We start from the raw sequence: 21,926 nt of genomic DNA, 5'->3' as shown, positions 1-21,926 counted from the left end.
TTTTTTAACAGTAAACAGGAACACCCTCAGCCTTTCTATTTCAGTTGACTTTCTATTTTCATAATTGTGGGGGGAAGGTAGGCAGGAAAGAGATGTGTCAAACTTTATTGGAGGCTGATGTGTCACAGATTGACACTGTCCTCCCCTGTCATCTTTTTTGGTGAAAGGACAGTGTCTGACAGATGAAAAATATTTCCCTATCAAGGATGTGTTTAGCTGATGCATTTAATAAGTTGTTTCTTGCTGTCCCATTATAACCTAAAGGCATCTGTTTTCTGAGGGCTGTCATTTCACTGCCTGACACTGCCGTTCAATGCTGAATGGGTTATACAGGAGGGAGTTTGTAATTTTAAAGTGATATTTTCCTCTTGGGATTTGGCTAGTGTCTAGGGGGTGTCCCTCCTCCTTCTCAAACCATCATTATGTATATCAGTACTTCTTTGTAAATCTAGAGTCAAATATTCATTAGCACTGTTCTTTGTTCTCCACAGATTTCTTACATTAACAGATTAATGAAGTAGCAACATTCTTAATTTTTACAACACAGAACTTCAGATTTTGATGGAGAAGGCAGGAATATTCATATTATTTAAGATACCTAGTTTAGATTCTCTGAGTAGCTTTTCATGGATATTTCTCTTTCACCTTTGATTACTTAGGGAATTCAAACTCAGAATCTGCAAAACACGTCCATTAAGATTGTCTTGAATAGTCATACAGTTTGCATGGAAAATTTAGTGATTGAATGGACAGCCATAAAAATCGAAATGTAGAGACACTGTATGCTCTCTAGTTGTTCTTTTATCCTTTTATTTAATGCTCATCCATGCTTCTGACTGCTGTCAGCACTGATGACATTTACAGATGGGCTCATGCATCTTTCTTGTTTTCACTTATCAAAAAAAAAGAGAGATGTTCTGGCTTAGAGCCTATGCCATGTGCTCCTGATACCTGAAATTAATATAAACTGTTCAGAGTCATTACTGTTATTTATTGAACGTATATAACATAACTCAGCAAAGTGTTGCTTATATTAAACCCCCTTTTTTTTATTTTTGTCTTGGTGCAGGTGGAAGAGGGCTGGTGGGAAGGAATACTCAATGGAAAGACTGGCATGTTTCCTTCCAACTTCATAAAGGAGCTGTCTGATTCTGATGATGTTGGAATAGCACAAGAAGAGCAAGTAAAGTCAAGTAAGGAAAAAATTATTATTGATGTTCTGTATGTACGCCTGTGTCTTTACCCCATAACACCTTGATAGGATAGCACATTCTTATCTCTTGCTTGGAAGTGTTTTTGAATGCCATTGTTCTTAATTTATGCTGAAAGGGTCAGATATGATGATAAGTGTGTACTTGCAGAGCTACCTGAGTTGCAATATTGCCAATGCTCCCTGAGCTGTGTTAAAGACTCCCTGAGCCGCAACAGATCAAAAAAAGAGAAGGCAATGATGAATATTGAATTTGTATTTCAAAACTAATTAAAAGGGACTTTGGACATGGAAAGTAACCAAACATCTACAAAGTGGCTGTGCTTATTTAAGCGAGGGATTAAAGTGCCATGCCTTCTATAATAACTCCAGTAGATTTAAGGATTCATAATTATTGGTGTGGGACATGCGGCACTTTTTCCCTCCAGGTACTGAGCATGTTACTATCACCTCCGACAGCCACTGCCCCAGCAGCCAAGGGGAAAAAGGCCAGAACTGGGACATGGACTTTGTTCTCTCATTTACAGTGGGCCAGTACTGCTGCAGGTGAAAAGCATGTTTGGTAACTAAGTTTGCAATAGTATAAGCATGGTAGTGGGTTGTCCTATTTATAACTTCCCTTGGAGAATAACCTGAGCCAAAAGTGTGCTGTTATATGAAATGGAAAGTTGTTATTCTTCATGGTTTTTTATGTTCTTTAAGCAGATACTCTTTTTGGTTCCTAATTCATTGGTCGATTCTGAATCTTTAGTGAAAAAGTCGATTGTATTTGCATATTTCAGGCTAATTACACAATACTTGCCAAAGTCTTCCTATTTTCAGCACATATCCATTGCTATGTAGTGTTCTTCTGAGATCTCTGAACAAGCAAAAGTCAAAGAACTATCAACATCTTTGTAAGCTCATCTCATCTGAAATTTACCAAAGCCTTTATAGTTCATGCTGTCCGTAAGAGGTAGAAAATTATAATACTTCCTTCTTTTTCCTCATTTTTCCAGTTAAGGCAAATGTATTGTCTTTATTTCATGCCAAAGAAGTAAGATTCTAAAAAACCTGACTTTTGCATTGATGAAAAATTTTTATATTGTTTTTGTAATGGAGCACCTCTTCGTGTGTGAATGGGCACTGGTGACCCAGTCTTGTGGTCAGTCCTGCTAAAGTCTGTAGTGTTTGGTACTAAATAAATGAACAAAGTAGGTGATACTGTTCAGGAAGGAATGCCCCAGTTTTATCTACATGAATGAATGAATGTTCCATTATAAAGTAATATTTACTTTATAATAAGCATCTCTAAAGTGGCTTTTAACAAAACATACATTGGAGTGTGCCAGAGCAGCCACAAAGCATTAGCTATTGATGTCCATTATGGCACATGCTTTATTCAAACTCAGTTTTGTGTGCTGGTTCCAACTGTCAGTGGAATCCAAAGCTGTGATACTTGTATGGAGAAGATAGCAGTAACACAGATTGGTTTTGTCTCTTTAAATAAACTGAAGGTAAATACAGTTGAGAGATGGATTTTCGTCTTTCTTGTATTTAATTTAATTCTTTGGAGGTGTTTTATGGGTAAGTAAGATGATGTGTTATTAGGAGCTATTAGATACACCTATAAAACAGAAGAACACTGTAAACCTCCTGAAAGAGAGACTGGGACTCTTGGAATTTTGAGATTATTATGGGGATTTTAATGCTTTTTTACTTATTTTTCTTCAAGTAAAACCACAGATTTAATAATTACATTCCCTTAGAAGAATTATGGGAACTATGCATCAACTCAGTTGTTGATGTGGTTTATGTAATTGATACAGGTGTTGCTCTCTACCACATGGTGCTTCATGAGGCTCAGTTCAGATACACTGACTATCTGCATTTGAAAATCTCTATAATGAGATTGCAAAAATTTCAGTGAGTTTATGCAACTGACTAGGAATGATAATCTCATTCCAAGTATCTGTGCTTATTCTGAAAACATGGTAAAATAAAAAATGAACAAGTAAACCCTGAAAGATTTGAGCATCAGGTTAGTATTACTGTCAAAATGCTCAGGGTAACATCTCAAAAGGGTGTATATTCATGCCTCTAGATCGTCTCCTTCCTCCATGGATCACAAGACATGACAGCACTTCAAATCTGCAATAACTCCTTTTTGTTTCTCTGGAAACTTTGTTTGAATACATCTGTATCACAGGATTTGAACAGAAATTCTAGATTATGGCACTCAGGTGCGAGGGGCTATGCCAACACATTGAACAAGAACCTGGGGCAGTCACTGAGGTTCTGCACAGAAATGTGGAAGAGAAAAAATATATAACTTGGCTTTTTAGGAATAAGGTTAATAAAAACACATTTTTCTCTGCCCTTCTGTTACAATCTACACCAGGCCAAATGGGGAGAATGTTGTTTGATTTTATTGATCTTGTTGGGTTCATGTAAATTTTACGGCAGATCAGAGTAAATGGCCAGAAGAAATTATCTTGGTTTCTTTTCATGCTCTGCCATAGAGTAACCTCAGAAGTTTCTTCAGAGCAAAAATTTCCTATTTTGAAAATGCCTGAGGCTAATTTGGAAGTGCCCAAATATTTCTGAATCCTGACAGTGGGACTTAACTTTCCCCTTAACTTGGAAGGGTTAGGAACCTGTGCCTTCCCTCAGATAGTGAGTGCTCAGCAGATTGGAAAGCAAGACTGTTACAAGATCCAAATATTTGAAGGTTGGCTTGTTTGATTTTAAAGTATTTATCCCAGCTGTAAAGTGACTGCCAAATTTTTTTGTCTTCAAAGGCATGTTTTGTGATGGACATGATCAGGTACTCTTAGAGTAAACAGCAGTTCCTTGTCTTTTAAAGCATGCTCTTAAATTAAAACATTGCTTTTCTTTGACCAACAGTTACAGCATGAACAGAAGTATACATTATAATTTTATTACTATATTAAATAGATACATGAATGATAAGATTAATTTCTAGATTTCTCAGAGATCTAGTATTAATTTTAAGACTATTTTCAATACCGTTTCTTGTCATTGCAGCCTGTCGAGAAGCAACAAAATGACATGTAGTCAAATAAATTCTATTTGAGATAATCACAATTAATTATTAAGGAGGTTATTTCAAAAAGCATGTAGCATGTTCATGACAATGTCATGACAGCATTTAAAGGTGACCTTTTATATCTTGCTGTCTCTTGTATGTGTTTGTTCAGGTACAACCCGGCCTCATGGTACATATCAACTAATTTTAGAACCTGTTAGTGATGGCCACTGAGAAGAGTTAGAACTGATGACAGACTCATCAGCTGATGCTTTAGTCAGACAACCTCCTCTATCCTGAGTTCTTAAAACTTTAGATTTCCATTGTTGTCTCTTTGGCTCTCCACAGTGTCATGAAACTTAACATACATTTCTCTTAGCAATGGGTTGATTGTTGTTTGACTGTTTTAATAATATTCTTTTAATGGTATCTTGTAAAAACAAAGTGAAAAGATGGATTTGTGGCTTTTTTACTTCATTTACTTTCATCATGTAAAAATGAAAACCTTTTGTTATTAATTAAACTGCAAGAACAAAACAAAGGAACAGCTTTTTATAATACATAAATGAGTATAGCTTTTTATTTTGTGAAAGTCCAACAGAATGATATAGAGGAGAAAAAAAAAATACACATTTTTGGTATCAAAATGGGTGTGGTTCTGTCTTGGGACAATTCCCATATACTGGCTATTTTGCAATAAAATTTTACTGAAGACGTTAATTTTCTTGCTGGTAATGTAGGGGAGATTGGCAACAAGCCAGCATTGGTATAATTTTGGGCTTGCCTGGGTACCTCGTCTTTAAAAAAAACCCAACACACAAAATATCTCAGCTGCTTATTCCTTTACCTTCACTTGAATTTTGTTTTCTAAATATCAGAGCATGAGTTATCTCAGTAGCAATGAAAAAAAAAAACCAAAACTCACCCAATAAGAAATTAATAGTTTTTGTTATAAAAATGTTATCTTAAATATGTAAGATGGGAAGTGGGATTTATTTTTTGTTGTTTTGCTGTTTTCTCTTTAAATTTTAGTATTTTATTATTTTTGTTAATGTGTGCCAAGTCAAGCACCTGATTAAGCTGTTGGTGAAAAACTGATTTATTCGGGTTTTAGCGTCCTATCCCTTTCAGTAGGCATTGCTTAAGACCATGTACAAAAACTGTTCTCCCATCTACAAAATATTTCTAATAAGTCATCTTGGAAAGACTCAGTATTTCTGATGCTCACAGCATCCTGGTACACTAGAGATATGTGAGTATTTCATTGCCCTGTTTGGATGTCAGCTGTGCTTGTTCAAGTGCAGTGCATCTGCATCAGGAATGTTGAGCCACTGTGAGTACATCATTGCAGTGCAGTAATGATATTTTTTCAGGATTCCCCTGTGCTCTTTGAGGAGACTGCATAAAACAGACAAATAATTTTGTTTGCAAGACTCACAACTTGATGGACAACAGACAAAACCTAAGAAAAATGCATTCTGTTGGACACTGTAAAGAACAGCTTTAGCAAAATCATGAGATTATTTTATCTGACATACATGCAGTAACAATATTTTAACTTCATGTACAATCAGATACTTTTGTTAATATTCTCGTTGTTTTGCTAATGAGGCTTTAAAAATGTTAGTGACTGAAAATACAGATTAAAACGTCTTCCTTTCCCTTCTTTTTACCACCATTCGATCTCCTTACCCCCACCCTGCCCCTTCTCTTTTCTTTTCCGTCTTTCCTTCTCTTGCCTGCTGTCAGGAAAATCTGCCTTTGAAGGGACAATACTGTACAGAGTGGTACCGGCAAAGATTGACAGCTACAGACGTTATAACAGTGAGTGTGTTTCAAAATCAACAAGCAATAGCTTTAGTCCTCTGTACTTGTTTGATTTATCTACACTTGTAAAATGTGCCACTGCTACTCACTTATGGCTACTCTACATGCATATATATCTGTCTGTAAGCTAAAGTCAGTTTGCTGCTGATGAATTGCCTTAATGCAATGAGAATGCACCTGTTCCTTCTGTGCATGTGTATGTTCTGTGTCTGTATAATGTATGTGTGTAAGCCCACAGTAAAGCGTGAATTACATTGGATGTTTGAATCTCAGCTATGGATTGAAATTAAGGACATTTAGTCCCATCCCTTTAGCCACCTGAAACAAGAAGACTGTTGGTAATAACCACCAATCTTTGAATTAAAAGTTCTTCTGCTCTAAAAATAAAGTTCCCATTGTGATTGCTGAATTCATAAAATATGCTTTGCTTTTCTTAGAGGACATTGTGGGGTTTGGTTTGTTTTGGGTTTTGTTGGGGTTTTTTGTTTGTTTTGTTTTGTTGGGATTTTTTTTAGTTTTTAATTTACTGCATGCTCTTCATTTGGCATTCTGTCTTTGACAGTTATTACTCACAGCATTTTGGCTGAGACATTTTTCCTGCTAAGGGAGAGTAAAAGATATTTTCATTTCACATTCAGGTTTTTGCCTTCTGCCTTTTAGAAGAAGGGCACATCCTGCTATTAATGTGCTTTTACTGCCCTGTTAATACAGAAAAAGAGAGGATGGTTAGATCAGATGCAAGACAGAGGAAGCAAGGAAGACAGAAATCTGTCTTTCCAGCTGCTTCCTCGTTGAAAAATCTAGCAGGAAGAGATCCTACTGAGTCACATTCAGCGTGACTAAGTACAAAGTGTTCAGTCCTGTCTTCCAGTGAGAGGATTTTGTGCTGGCTGTGGCATCTGCTTTTGTCCCAGAGAGCTTTTTCTTGAGAAGATCCAAGCTGTGCTACCCTTCTTTCTCCTTTCTGGCTGGGAGTGTTTGTTCTCCTACCTCTGAGAGCTTATGCACATCCACTGCAAAGGATGAAGCAGCTGTAGTGATATTATTCTATTCTGATATTTGCGCTTACACCTTTTTTTTTTTTTTTAACAAAACCTGATCTTTTATTTTTTTGAACAAAAATCTCGGTGATTGTATGCAACTCTGATTATTTCCTCATGGATAATTATCTCTCTGTCTACTGGAATTCATTTTGCAGCTCTTCTCAAGCTTCCAACCAAGCTCTTGCCGTGGATGGAGCAGACCATGTGGCTGGTGGTCTTCAGATTTTTTTGCTGTTTCTCACTTTATAGTCTTCATGACTGCTTATGAATCACTCAAATTTCATGCTTTTTGCAGAGTTCTTAGACCATCAGGTTCTCTAATCCACCTATCCGATGAATATAATAAGAATTTATGAAGTAAATCTCCAGTATGCTTGACTTCTGACTTTAGGATCAAGCTTCAAGTCAGATGCAGGGTCTGCCTTTGAAGCCTTTAATTTCACAATCTTCCTGGGGATTACCTTTCAAGGTTTTCCAGAAACCTGCTCTCCATGCCCAGCAAATTTTTCATTAAGAGTCAAATCACCCCTCCCCTTTTCTTAAGTCATTTAGGGTGAGCGTAAGTGGTCAGGAGGAATTCAGTCACCTTTCCAGTTCTGCTAGAGCTCTGCATTTAGTTCTCCTTGTTAATCATAGCAGCCCATGGTTGTGCCATGTCACAGAAAATAAATTTCATCGAATTAATTTCGGAGTGCAGGATTGGATAGGTGTCTACAGGAATACTTGATAACCAGCTGCAAGAAGACAGCTTAACCCATGGTAGATTGTCTCACATTACTTGGGGCACACACCTGTCTAAGCTTTGTTTAGATGATGAAAGATATCTTGTTTAATACTACCTTCCCTAGCGTTTGGTTGAGAGTTGCATGTTTTTTCATGCTGCAGAGGTATGTTGCTTTCTCCATAAAACTGCATCTCAGAAGGCCAGATATCCAGATACACTTGTGGCCTGTTTGTTGCTTACTGAGTTGGAACTGGGACTGAGGAGTGGGCAATACTCAAAATCAGGTCATCAGGAAGTCCATCTGGAAGTTTTAGACAAAACAAGGGTTGGCACTGTTGTTACTATTAGAGATGTTCTCTCCTAAACTAACATAGAAAAGAAGGGTTCCTTATTCTTCCTGCTCTGTTGACAGCTCACTTCCTGCATACTCATCGTGTTCTTCCTGAGCAGGAAGAACACATCCCGACTGATGATGTGACCAGGTCCTTCCATTTCATATCTGATCTGTGGTCCATACTTTTAGGCAAATATCCACGTGGTTATGTCTCCAGTGAAAACCATTTGGAGGCGTTCAACAGAATTGTTTTCATTTAGGGATGTCTGTTTAAAACAACCCATAGCTGCTCTAATTTCAGCTTTCTGATTTCTCCATAAATTAAGCTCAAGTCAATTCATAACTTCAGATTAGTTATGCTGAAAGGGTGCTTGAATTCACTTGTATCACACTGCATGAAGCGTTGCTCAGCTTTTGAATCAAGCTTAGAGCTTTTACTTTACAAACACATGCTTAGTGCTAAATACGTTTATTTTGAAAGCCATTTCCCAATTGCTCTGTTTAAAAGAAATTTTCTTACTTAACAAAGGCCTGTAGTAGCTGTTCAATTAGTGTGGAGCTGCTTCTAGAGATACCTTCACTGGGATACGCAAGATTGTCTGCTGCATAAACACCCGGCCTCGCCTTCATATGCTGACATGGCTTTTTGGTCATTAGGTATGGCAGGCTCTGCTCAGCAACAATTCCAGCTCCTTGGCATTCTGCTTATCAACCTGCTGTCAGAAAATCTTTGCTACTGCATATGCTGGGTGAAGAGAGACACGCAGCAATAAAAAAATTCCTTACTTGTCATTTTGTTGATCACAGCCCTCTTTTCTCTCATCCTGCAACTTTCTTGCACCTCCACGAAAAACGCTTATTGGATTTCTAATTTTTTGGGGTTTACTGATTTACTTTCTCTTTCTTGCTTCACTTTCTTTTTCTTCAAAGATGCAATAACTGAGGAACAGTGCAGATAAAATGCTTGATTTGACAAATATTTGCCTCTCTTTCCTTATATGTGGATCCACAATGCTGTCAGTAATAGATATTAGATATAATGGAAGAAGATGAGACAGGATCGTTGAAACAGAAGTATTCGTGAGTAACCTTAATTGTGTTTTGTGTTTTCTTTTGCTCCACCACTTTTTTTTCTTCTTTTTTTTTTTTACCCTCCCCTTAATCCTTGTGGAATTATGGCTGGTCAGACTTCTGATAAATCAGTATGATTTATGTACTTATGATGTTATAAACCCCATTTAGGAGTGTCTGAATGTGAGCAGAGTTAAATGAGAAACCCAAATGTGGATTTTAACAGTTCTGAAAAGAGGACAGTTACAATTTTGTGTTCCACCTCAGCTTCTTACAACTTGCTTGCAAAGAAGAGCATATATCAAATACACAGCTACTACAATGAAAAATAACATCTGAGAACGAACAGTGATAAAATTGGGTGAGGGAAATTTTTATGATTAAAAGTAAGCATCCTGTTTTCTGGAGAATGAATGTACAGATGGCGAGGGATTGGGGGTGGTGTGTGGAAGCATTATATTGACTGGGGTGAAACACATTAAGTCCTTCTGTTGATTTTGATTCCCATTACCAATTTTTCATGAGTCTCACCAAAGACCGGTGTTTGGTGAGTGGCCGGTAAAGAATCCTATCGCCTGTAGTCACTGTCCTTTCCTGTGTAATGACATGTTCCTGTACTTAGTGAGGGTGGTGAAAAAAGTGCTTCCAAAATGAAGACAATGATGGTACAATTGTAGAACTCCTGAATGAGTGGTTGTTCCTATTTGCTCTTACAGTACTCGGGGAGGTGGCTGGGATGAGGTGAAGCCACCAGCTCCCGTACTGATGGCTCTGTGTTCCTGCTGCAGAAGATGCTTGCGCTGCGTGGCCCTTAATGCATGCTGCTGCGTGGTGCTGGACACCACTCCCCTTTTCCCTGCATGATTACCTGTGCAAGCATAAAAGTCTTGGGGCTGTTACTTATGTGGCAAGAACTGTTGTGCAAAGGAAAATGAACACGCTGAAAGCAAATGACAAAATATTTAGCTGACACAGTTATGTTTTTTCAAGGAATATGACTGAGAATAACAAATAATGACTAATACTGAGATAATCTGCCTCAGCAATTTGTACATGTATAACCACTCCTGGTAAAGAAGCATAAATTTGTTTTTTGAAAGCATGAATTTATTAACCTTTAAACTTTGAAGAATCGACATGTCTTTCTTCTACATTAATGTTTCAAATCCAATTTCATTTTCTGGTTTTGATTTTTTAATGACACTGGAATATTGTTGGGGATTTTCTTGAGCAAGCTCAAGAAAAATACCTTATAGGCTGTGTGTACTCATTCTGTCTTGGCCAGTATGTGGGGGAAAAGGAAGAAGAACAGTTCCTGTCTCATCTACTGCAATTACCATGTGTAACTTCACCACCTTTGTCATTCAGATCGGTCACCCGAGCATTCCATGCTATCATTCTCTAAATAGAAGGAAAGGACATATTTCCCCTTACCTTCCTTCCCTTCCATAAAAGGCAAAAAACCCAATAGGCTTCGTTTACAAAGTTCTTTGTTCTATTAAACACAGTTGACAGCGTTTCTCTCTGGCTGCCAGACCAAATCAGGAGATCCTTTGCATTGTCTCAGGTGTGTGCCTCTGAACAGCTGACCTTTCTGTCGCTTAACAGAGCAAGCAGGGAAGTGCTTAGAGGGCAGAGCATCATTGGCTTATACTTTGTCAGAGTGGTTGTGCTGGTTTAAAGGTAAACTGGCAGGAGAAATGAACCCAACTCAAAAGAGATTATAAGTCAGGGTTATAATTTAATAAAAGTAATACAATAAATACAATTATATGGACAAACAATTGGTTTTAACCCACAAAACCCAGATGTATAACCCAGCACCCTGGGGCACAAACAGAAAGGTGTTCTTTGGCCCCCATGCTGAGCCCCATGTGGTCCCCCTGAATCCATAGTAAAAGGAAAGGAAAACCTGTTGGTGAGAGTGCTGGTTGCAGTCTGATCAAGAGTGGCGATCACAGTCTGGTCGAAGTTCTGGTCCTCCTCTGGATCCGATGAGTAGGCCCAGAAGTTCCAAGACCCCAAGATTATACACACTCAGGTTCGAGTGGGAATGCCCAGTACCTCCCCCAGGGTGGGGAGTTCCACAGTGGGTGATTGTGAGTCATGAGATATTTTTGGAATCCTTGGTGGCTCATTAGCAGCCATGACTCCTCAGGCTGGGTGTGGAGGTGCTAATGACTCCCTGGAGGAGAGTTATAGAGTTATCACACCGGAGTCATTGGCGTGAGGATGGGAACATGCTCCTATCTCACAGGCTTCTTAACACCCAGATTATAGCCTGGGGGGGTCAGATGTCCTCTGGGCAGCTGCTGCAAATGGTATATTGTTAACAGTTCCTGGGAAATGACATAGAGGGTGTAGAATACACAGTTTGGGTTACACCCACACAGTGATGGTCCCAGCTGCTCTAACTAGGGCAGTGGTCCATCCTGGTCCATTTGCCTAGGACCACAAATTGTTGGTGGAGAGAACAATCCAGAATAGAGAACAAAAATTAAATTGCCAAATAATAGCTCAAAATAGAAAGCTCTGTAAACTTACAATGGATTCCCCTTTTTTTGTCCCTGCCATTTTAAGCTGTTTAGAAACGATTTGTTTCCTGCTTTGAATGGAGTTAATTTTATCACAGCTGTTTATTTTTGTTTTAACAGCTTTAGTTTACACAGCCCTTTATCATCCCTAACTATCTTTCTGATTTAGAATCTTGGTTTGATGCCAGCACAACTCTGAGAGGCCATTGGTGAATTAAGTCTGATATTGTGGTCTCTTTTTAATCCCTCTTTGAGGTAATCTGTTTTGGTACATTTCAGAATGTTGCTCTCAAAAGACCTGTAACTGCTATAAGCAGGAGTGTGGTGTGTTTGAAATGTCTGGAGAAAACGAATCTCTCTTATATACCCATAGAGGAGAAAATGTGTGTGAAGTGCGAAATTCCTCCAGACAGTGTTGAGAGAATTTAATTTTCATGAATACTAAATTAGCTTGCATTTGTAAGGAGCATGAATCAACAAAGAATTAGAGCTCTGAGCATTTTTAAATAGCCGTATGTCAGTAGTCCCTTATCTTAGCCCAGCCAAAAGCTGGGAACAGTTGGGCCCTGGGAACTTTAACTTCTTGCTGGTGATGCTGCCCTTGTTCAGAACTTGCTAGAAAAGTGCACCCAATACTTAGATTTGAGCTCTACCTTGTGGTGCTACAGATGATTCAGCATCAGTAAATCTAGGTGAAAGAACAGTGTTTTTGCTTACAGAGATAGAAAAGGGGAGTGATACCCCAAAAAGACTTATGTCCTGAGAAATATTAAAGATCTGAAAAAATTTCCTGCTATTAAGCCTGATGTGATAGTAGGCACATTAGTGAGCACCTTATCGATGTCAGCTCTCCAAATGCTGACAGAGAGGTGACAGATTCTAGAGAAGTTCCTGTTAAAAAAAAAAAAAAGGTAACAAAAAATAGTGAGAGGCCTGGCAACTGTAGCTTTTATCCTATACTGGCTGTATTTGAAGTATTTAATAACTGGGCTTTAAAGAGAAGCAAGCTCAAGTTTTCTGAGGGTAGCAGTTTGCTGAGCTGCTGGCTTACCTTGGTGCTCAAGTCCATCACTGTGGTAGACCACAGCTGTTTCAGGCTGTGTAGCTGTGCTGGTCAGCACACTGTGACAGCTGAAATGATCTCAGCTTTTAATGTTCATTTAGCAACCTGACTTCCCTGCTAGCTGTAGCTCTTCATGAAGAAAATTTCATCTTTAAAATTCATAATGACAGTCTGTGTCACTCAGGTTCCCGCTTAGATCCCAGCTCTATCCATGGGCTACATTTGTCTTTTGGAGAAACTGTCCATCTAGATATATTCTCCTACTAAGCTGTTTGCAGTAGTGTCATAAAAGTCCATGAAAAGCTAAACAAAATATGTGTGATTGGAAGAGTGACACTCTTGTGTTCTTAAGAGGAGAGATCACCTGAGCCATCAGCCATCCCTTCCTTGCATAGGTAGGGCTGGGGAGGCCAGTGCGGCTGCACTTGGCAGGATTGAACTCAGAGTATTGATGGCACATACATGCTATCTCTCTCTCCACCTCTCTCTCTTTCTTTCTCCCTTTCTCTCTCTTTTTCTTTATATATATCAGGGAACAACCCAATGAAAAAGAATATATGAGGAGACAATTTTTCAGGCAAGGGTGGACATAGTGTTACAAATCCTTGCCTGCAAGTTCTTTGTCTGTACAAATCAGAGTTGTATATCTCATGTTCCTCGGGAGGAAGGTAAGAGAGTCTCCTTAGCATGTCTTTAATAGTAAGAGCATGTTAGGCTATTTTCTGCAGGACTGTTTTGTACTTAAACACTGCATTATTCTTTGTTAATGTCATTGCAGATCTTTATCTGATTTGTTCTCAGTTTCCACTGCATATAGTTCTCCTCTTCTTTCACCTTTGTCTCTAGACCTCAGCCATGTTGGGATAACAGCGAGAGCAGACTAGTTCTTGTAAAAGCCAGGGCTTTTATTCTTACTGATTTATTTGTTTAAGTACAGAGTATTCCTCAGTTTCTGTCAGTCAAAAAATAATAAATCAGGTCATTTTCTCAGTTGATCAGGAAGAACTCTTTTAACTCTGAAGGAGCTTTGTGTCTGACCACTCAAATGCAGTTTAGTTGGGACAGGCCTTGCTTCAATCCATTCTGGCCTCATTAAAAAAAAAAAAAAAAAAAAAAAAAGAAAAAGAAATACTGTGTTGCTTTCATTAGGAGGACTGTATACTGAGACAGAGCTCTGTGGCAGCACAGAGAATGAAATGGCTCTTGGATTGTCATCACACACAGATGGGTGATGCTTGGGAAATCTGTTTTAAGCCTGAGGTGAGGCTTCTGATACAAGGTGTAATGTCTCATCACAGAAGAATGGTCATAAAAGCTGAAGATGCCATAATGAAGAACAAGTGATGGCCCAGAAAGAAACAAAAGCTTTATTCTTATTAGAGCCCCCTGAGGTTTTTGATCTTTCTTTCATGCAGACTTCAAAGATCTGGAAGTCCATGTGAGACCTGTTGAGTAATTCTCGTAACTACTTCCATATTTTAATTCCATCCACTGGCCAAGTTCCAAATCCTCTTCTCCCACAATTAGGGATGCAAAAAACCTGTTATAATTCCCTGGTTTAAAGATAGCTTTCTGTTCATGTCAGCAGTGGCTAAGAGCAGTCATGGATTCTGTCAGTTACTTGTGGAGGGAGGTCTTTGCACTTCTCCTTCCCTCTGTCACAGAGTACTTAAAGGAGATTTTGGGAAGGATGGCAGAAGGAACCTTTGCTGGAGCGTAATTTTGCTATCCCATATCAAGATTTTTTGTTCAGCAAAAAGATGATGATGACTGCAATTTGAGTTTTTTGAGCTGTGGATGTTTTATACTCAGAAAAAATTATTTGGAACTCAGTATAGTATAGTCAGTTGCTGACCATTCCCTTTGCATTTAAAAGTGGTAAATAAAGTTAGTTCTGGCCTCTCTCTCAGCCAGGGCCCTAGTCACTGATATTCTGCAGAGCTGGGGAGGGTCCAGCTAGTAGAATGTACAACTTCTACCTAAGTCACAGCAAGGTGAGGGAATAAGAAAAGGGCAGTGACTTTGCCATATTGCCCAAAGAGTTTTATACTTCTCTGGCTTAATTAACCCTTGCATCTCTGAGTGCTGGAAACATTGTAGAACGACTCTGCTTGGATGACCACTCTTCTTCTGCCAACCACAGCACAGAGCAGGATCGCAGTGAATGCTTGAATTCCCTGGTTACTGCTTTCTTGAGGTCTGGAATAGAAGTAGTGCACAGAATTTGCAGGCATACAACCATTCTAACTACCATAATAAACGAGTGACACCACATTTGAAGTTTTCCCCGAGCCCCTTCTTCAAAAAATAAAGATCCAAGTAAAGATTTCAAGACTTTTGCATATTTAAGAAAATAATTGTAATAGAATTATTTAATATTCATTTAAATTCCAATCCTGCACAGCTTTTGGAACAAATAACTTGTTCACTGCTATCTAAATTGAATGTCTGAAGAAATAGAAATGTTACTGATGTTCAACAGGTAGATGGCAGCCACTTAGGAGGCCAGAGGGCCAAAACGTTTTGCTTAGTCTTTAGTCCTTCTGTTTCTTTCTAATTGAGAACTTTCTCTGATTCTGCCTTTATGCTCCTTTCATGTTTCAGATACAAAAAATCTCAGGGCGGCATATGATGACTTTTCTGCTTTTAGCTAAAAGTCCTGATTCCTGATTTCATTTTCTAGCAGCATGCTGGTGTTGAAGCCCATTTAACAGATGAGCCTCTTGTGTCTTGGATCATGAAGTTGTACCTGTAGGCCTTAGGACTTGCACTGGTTTCTGTATTTCATCTGTACTGGCAGCCTTTTATGATGAAAATCTATTGTGATCTCTTTATGGACCTTGATATAAAAATAATTAAGAAGATAAGCTTGAAATTCTTCTTTCTTTGCCTTGTAAGATCCACACCTGTGACACCGTGAATGGTTGTGAGGGGAATGTGAGGATTTGAGTTTCTTATTATTAGGTAGAATTAGTGCTGTAGTAGCAGCAATTTCTGTGGTTTTCCTGGAAACATAGTTAAGTCAATCTGTAGTGTAGGGAGGCAGATTTAAATGGTCTGGGGGAGGAAACTTCAGTGGGTCACTTTGGCTGCCAGTGGCTGTTTGGCCTGATGCTGCACTTGTCTGTAAAGTGGCTGAGACATCACCTTATTGCATCTGTGGCCTCTGCTATACAAGCAGCAGATATTTTCAGATAAGTGCAGATAAATTTTCCTGTTCACTGGGAGAAGTAATGCAAATCAGAATGTCAGTTTTGATTTGTCATATTCCTAGAGGATAGTGTGCATGGGTGCTTTTCTTATGAGGCTGTCTATGCTGCAGATAGGTTTAATTTTCAGCAGGGAAAGTATTATGCAGCTTATTTGATTACAAATTTGTTTGAACAGCTTTCAGCTTTATATTTCCCAGTTAGGTAATGTAGCTTTAGATACTAATTGCATAATTGGCTTGAGTCACACAGATTTAAGGTACAATGCGCCTGGTCTGACTGTTTGTTAGCTTTAAGTGGCTTTATACAATAGGTGCCCTACAGCTGAATTTAACTCTTTTGTTGAGTTCTCTTCCAAATAATTTTTGTCTGAAGAAGAAGGAGTTTCTTGGTACTCAAGGAATGACCATCCCTGTTCCTGAAGTTCTGATGCTGGAGTATGCATGTTTTGTGGATTGGTGTAATTTCTAGCTGGTACACCAATATGATGAAATAAAGTGATTTTTAAAACTCAAAAGTGAGTGCATGGCACAGAGAGCATCCTCTCTACATGTTTCTTGTGGTTTCACTTTCCTCTAGAGGATAGTGGGAGGGATCATTTTCCAGTCACAATTTGATAACAGTGAGCTTCACACTTAAGATTCGTTCTTTCATCCCTCCATTTCACAGGCCTGAAAGATGCTACAGGCTCTGAGAGTGATGGTGGTGACTCTTGCAGTACAAAATCAGAAGGAGCCAACGGAGGCACGACAATCCAACCCAAGAAGGTCAAAGGTGTTGGCTTTGGAGATATCTTCAAAGACAAACCCATAAAGCTACGACCAAGGTCAATAGAAGTTGAAAATGACTTTCTCCCAGTAGATAAGGTACGTGGCATTTCTTAATTCTCTCTTGGTGTTGGTTTAAAGAAGTTTTCATGTGAAAGTTCTAAATTCTGTCACTGGCCAAAACTTGAAGCTTTATGGTCATTATTTCCTAATCTTTCTGTAGAGAAGATTCTGCCTTTTTTTTTTTCTTTTGCTTCACAACAGAAAGTGAATTCCAGTGAGGTTAGCTGCCTGCTAAAATGAAAAATAAAATAACAAATTAATCAATCTAAGCTATGTTCTTTAGGGAAACAAACAAAAAAGTGCATGGTTTCCTAATGAATTAATAACTAAAGAAAAATCCATTAAATTCTTTCTTTAAGTGAACAGTTAGATTTGAATAGAGTTACTAATATGCTGAGAAGTGTTAGGAGGCTTCCACAGTCTCGAATTTGCTATGGGCATAGTTTCATGATGCATTTTATTTGCCTCCATGGTGATTTTAAGAAGCTCCTAGGCAGCTGCTCTTGGTCCCTGATGGCAACTTCTCACTTCTGAGTCATGCTTGCCCAATTGTCTATAGAACCAGCCACTACAGGAATTACATTTTTTGGCCTGCAAGCTTTGGGGTTTTTTTCAGCCTAGATCATTTCAGTGATCTGATTTATAGCTCAGCACCTACCCCCATATGCACCCTGAGTTACAGGAGAAGGGAAGGTCCTGCAGGACCGTGGTGGAAACTTTTAAGTTAATTATGCTGAGGGAGATTTGGTTAATATTTTGCAGGAGACCATTTTTCAGTCTCTGTAAGGAGGGTAGTAAAGAGCTGGAATAATAATCTAAATAAAGGAAAAACCTAGACTGTGTTACTCCTTGACCACTGTTGACTTTTTCAAAACTTGCATGGTACCCTGCTTGCCTTCTGTTTCTAGGTGCAAACTTCTGGTTTTGGCTTTGTTCATGTGCAGGGAACAGCTGAGCTGTATTCCAATGGCACCTCATCAAAGAAGCCCCCCTGAAATATAAGATAAGGACAGGTCAGGCCTAGTGGTGTTCACTGAGTAGTAGCTAATGAACCTTCCTCCTGCCAGGTTCAGGGAATGGGGTAGAGAGCAGCGAAGTCAGCTTTTCATGGAGCCATGAGTGTCTCTCTGCAGCGTGTTTATTTGTGACCCTGACAACATCACAGTGTTTAAGGTGCGACTGGGCTTTATGAAAACTTGCAAGTGAACTGAAAAAGGATTTTTACTAGAACATGAACTTACTTAATAAAAGGGTTCTTCTTATTATTTTTTAACCCATTTTGGAGGACATTTGGTTTTGTAATTTGATGGCTGCTTGTGATATTTTACTTACGACAACAAGTATTTCCTTACAAGTCCTGTGTAAGCAGAATTACTTTGTATATAGGAAGCAGCTGATAGCAGACAGACTTAAATTCATGCATGGCTGTACTTAAGCCTGTGTTTTTTCCCTGGGACATTAAAAAGTCTTGTAGCTTCAGCAAATATGTATTTTAGTAATGCAGTTCTACAAAAGGTGAGCTGTTTTAAATTATTAATTTTCTGCATGTAGGTATGTAAACCAAATATGCAGTGCAGGAAGAAACTCACCTAAAATAAACATACTATTACAATTTACATTATAATAGTATTTATAATGGTGTGTAACATAGACATGCACTTGTAAGGCACTGACCATAATTCAAGTGTTGCACAAAATTCAGTTCTTCTAAGTCTGATATAGGGAGATTAGAATTTACAAATGATAACGCCCTGTTAATGTCACATGAAGGATTTCTTTTGTTGCAGTTTACTGTAGTTGTAGTTATCTCTACAGTAGTGATTTTAAGTGGGAACTGACTAAAATAAATTCTGTATCCCTTGAACTCTGGAGTTCTTTGTTTTAATGTGTTCACAAAGTGCTTATGAAGTCGCTTTCATTTCTTGAAGGAAAGTCTTACTCCACTTTATAATAATAAGTCTTACCTTTGTTTTTCACAAACAACAAATAGGTTTGTTACCCAGCAGAAAAGTGAATATAGCATTTTCAGGAAACAGAAAAAAAATTTCATCCTGCCCACAGAACTTCCTTCCTATGTCTTCAGATTTCTCCTAAAGTTGGCATGGTTAGCAGAAAATAATGGCATCATTTTGTGAACACAATCCATTATTTGTGTTTTAAATGTGTAGGTAACTAAAACCAACACTTCTTTGCTGTTGTTGCTTTCGTCCTGTCCTAGGTTTAGGTTAACCTTTGAGAGGTGACATTCAGAGTCTTCAGGACTGTGGTCTTTGCCTAGTAATAGCACCAGAATATGAATCAGTGCCACAACATTCTGTTACCACTGCAGACCATTAACCTCCCCAAATACTTGTCTCCTGGCTGCAAGAAATTTCTCCCTTGTTATTGCCATGTGCTTTGCCATTTGATGCTGTCTGTGGGGGAATCCTGCATTAAATTTGCCATTCCATGCAAAGTCATATTTAGATTGGGAGCTCTGCATACTGGTTCAAAAGTGTTGCAAAGATCCTGCAGAGTGCCAAGTCGATACATATTTTTCTCTAGCAATGTAGTTTTTAAAGGGATCTTTGCCCTGGTATGTGTCTTGCTCCTTACAAGTAGCCTCAGTTTTTCAATAACTTGTAATCTTTTGAAGAAGTAGAAACAATGCTTTTCTCAATTCCTTTTTTTAAAGTGCTTTCTGAAGTTTGGAGACCCTAAAACTTTCTATTGCTTCCTCTTGATACAGTTATTGATGAAATATTACTGTAATGATACTGCTACATTTTAGATTTGAAATTTCCTAACAATTGCTTTTTAAATAGCATCAGTAAATTACTGTGAGGATTTTATAATGTGGAATTTTTTATAACATGATAATTCCTATGGAAAATGTCAGTCCCATTTACATAAGAATCAACAGGGTCTTATTTTGTTGGTGTTATCACTTCATATTCTAATATGTTTTCGATTTTATGAATCACAAATTTAGATCATATTTCACACAGAATTAACAGGATGCTAAGAAGGCTTTTACACAAATATTGGCAGGAATATGAGGGCAGAAAGATTTGCTGCCAGTAGAACAGAAGCAGATGCCACCAGGCTGTCCCGTAAATCATCGGGCAGTTTGATGTAGTTCAAGTCTTTGCCCAGTGGTAACAATGTAGGATATAGTGGCCCTTGCCTTTTAAGGTGATCAATAGACTCTCAATAAAAGGCAAAACTGAGAAATTGCATGAAACCTCATTGGTTTTATTGGTGTGCAGAATTAATTGCTTAGCTGTTCTTTGTTCTAAAAATCACAGAAGCAGATTATCCTAGGGAAATTAGTGATGCATTTGTGAGAGTTTAATTTGAGCAGTGCCATCAGACCTCTGCTATTTTAGAAAAATAGAAGAATCAAATACTTATGCTTTGTAGTCCATTTTATTGAGTGTTTGTGCTGATGAGTTGATTGCTGGCCATGTATAACTAGAATCAGATTCCTGAGGCATGGCTCTGTCAGATTTCCACTAATGATAGATGTAAGTGAACTGTTTTACAATGCTGTGTGTGATTGAAGACATAGCTTGCCTACAGATGAATTTTTAGAAGAAATACAATATGCATATAGATATGTTGTGTCTCCTGAGAAAATTCAGTGTAACACTCTTAAAGTAGTACAAGGTTTATGGTCAAATGGAAATGCCTGTTTCACATGTCTTCCTTCTGCTTGTGCAGCTTCAAGATATTTAAACAAGTGCTTATGCTTATTTATTTTTTTCCATTTTCATTTCTTAGTAGCTTATCTAAAGCGTCTGTTTCTGGGTTGGACTTCCTTGCAATATGATCTGTATGGGCTTCCATTGTTCTAACCAGCTATCACATTTTCCTCTCCTGTATCTAAGAATAAACCTCTACAAGTACAGGAAAATTAATTCAACCAATACATTCCATAGTGTGAATTAACTGTATTGGATTGGGTTGTGAGTTGAGGCTTCAGTCTGGAAATGCTAAAGGTCACAATAGGTGAATATAGAATAAAAAGTCTTAAAGAGCTATTTTTATCTTTCTGAAAACTGCCCTTACTTCAGAAGAGACTGTTGAGAGTATTTTTTGCATTTTCCATTTGAGATGTATTCATAATGTTTTTCAGTCAAGACTTCCATAGCTGGCTAGCAGAGGTGAATTTGGGCAGAGCTAAATTTCACGAACAGCCTTTGATGAGGTCACAGTACTGTTTGCCAAAACCTAGTGTAAATTATATACTTAGCTATCAAACTGGGGAATATTGCAGCCAGTGTAATGATTTAATATAAAGGGGAGGCAGTTATGCCTTTAGATTCAGCAGCTTGTAAGATCTAGTTAACTGGTGTTTAGGGATCCTCACTGCAAAACACTGAATTTATACAGAAATTTTTTTTTGTGTATATTCAGTATGTTTGGAAGAGGAGAAATGGAGAAGAAATAATGGAAGTAGACACAAGGGCTATAAGGGCTAGAAGCTCCTGTCAATTATTAAGTCTACCTGTCCTTTGTAATAAGATAGAAATTTGTAAACTCTTGAGACTGAGTGCCTGCAAGGTCTGAGTTCCTATTTTTAGCTGGCGAGCTGGGGACCCAGGAACTGCAGTGAACGCATTGCACTGACAGTCTGTCTTTGCCACACCTGTTCTGTTGGTTCCTGCCTGGTTCCTTTTAGAAAACATTTCTACCTCTTAATTTTCAGTGGTTTAAAGAGAATTCTTTGAGAGATGCAAGCTGGAGGTTCCTCCTGGTGTTTCTAAACTGGCTGATGATGTGCCTGAGCTCTGCCAGCCCTGACCAGCAGCACCTGTGGTGTGTGGCCAGCCCTGGTTCTGTGTGCACTTGCCTCTCACTGCTACCTCCTTTGCCTCTCCGATGCCTTTGGAGGTGCTTGCTCCCTTAGCAGAAATGTTGAAGCCAGTTTTCAAAATCCTGAGATAACGAAAAAATGTATTTCAAGCAAAGCCACCTGGTACTGACTACGAATGCTATTAAAGACACCTGCTGAGGCAGAGCGTGTGATGGGAGCACTGAGTGTGTGTAGTGCTTTGCACTTGAAAGCACA

At 38.5% G+C, this 21,926-nt stretch overlaps 1 protein-coding gene across 11 annotated transcripts in view; it reads left to right on the top strand.

Moving 5' to 3' along the window:
- SH3KBP1 (SH3 domain containing kinase binding protein 1) overlaps positions 1 to 21,926 on the top strand; it is a 217,967-nt gene that overhangs the window by 112,086 nt on the left and 83,955 nt on the right. For 8 of the 11 annotated variants that reach the window (XR_010428559.1, XR_010428564.1, XR_010428562.1 and 5 more), the window contains 3 exons: positions 1,070 to 1,193; positions 5,988 to 6,062; positions 16,713 to 16,909. Coding sequence is in view for 4 of the 11 variants with exons in the window: in XM_064646750.1 (XP_064502820.1) it covers positions 1,070 to 1,193; positions 5,988 to 6,062; positions 16,713 to 16,909 (396 nt within the window). In the remaining 7 variants the exon portion in view is untranslated. Of the gene's footprint in view, positions 1 to 1,068; positions 1,194 to 1,638; positions 1,757 to 5,987; positions 6,063 to 16,712; positions 16,910 to 21,926 lie in introns of those variants that run through there. The other 3 variants (XR_010428560.1, XM_064646752.1, XR_010428563.1) reach the window with 2 other exon arrangements.

The sequence above is a fragment of the Pseudopipra pipra genome, chromosome 2, assembly GCF_036250125.1.
Source record: "Pseudopipra pipra isolate bDixPip1 chromosome 2, bDixPip1.hap1, whole genome shotgun sequence".
Classification (NCBI taxonomy): domain Eukaryota; kingdom Metazoa; phylum Chordata; class Aves; order Passeriformes; family Pipridae; genus Pseudopipra; species Pseudopipra pipra.
The sequence above is the reverse complement of the archived record's forward strand: the minus strand, read 5'-3'. Positions and strand labels throughout refer to the sequence as shown.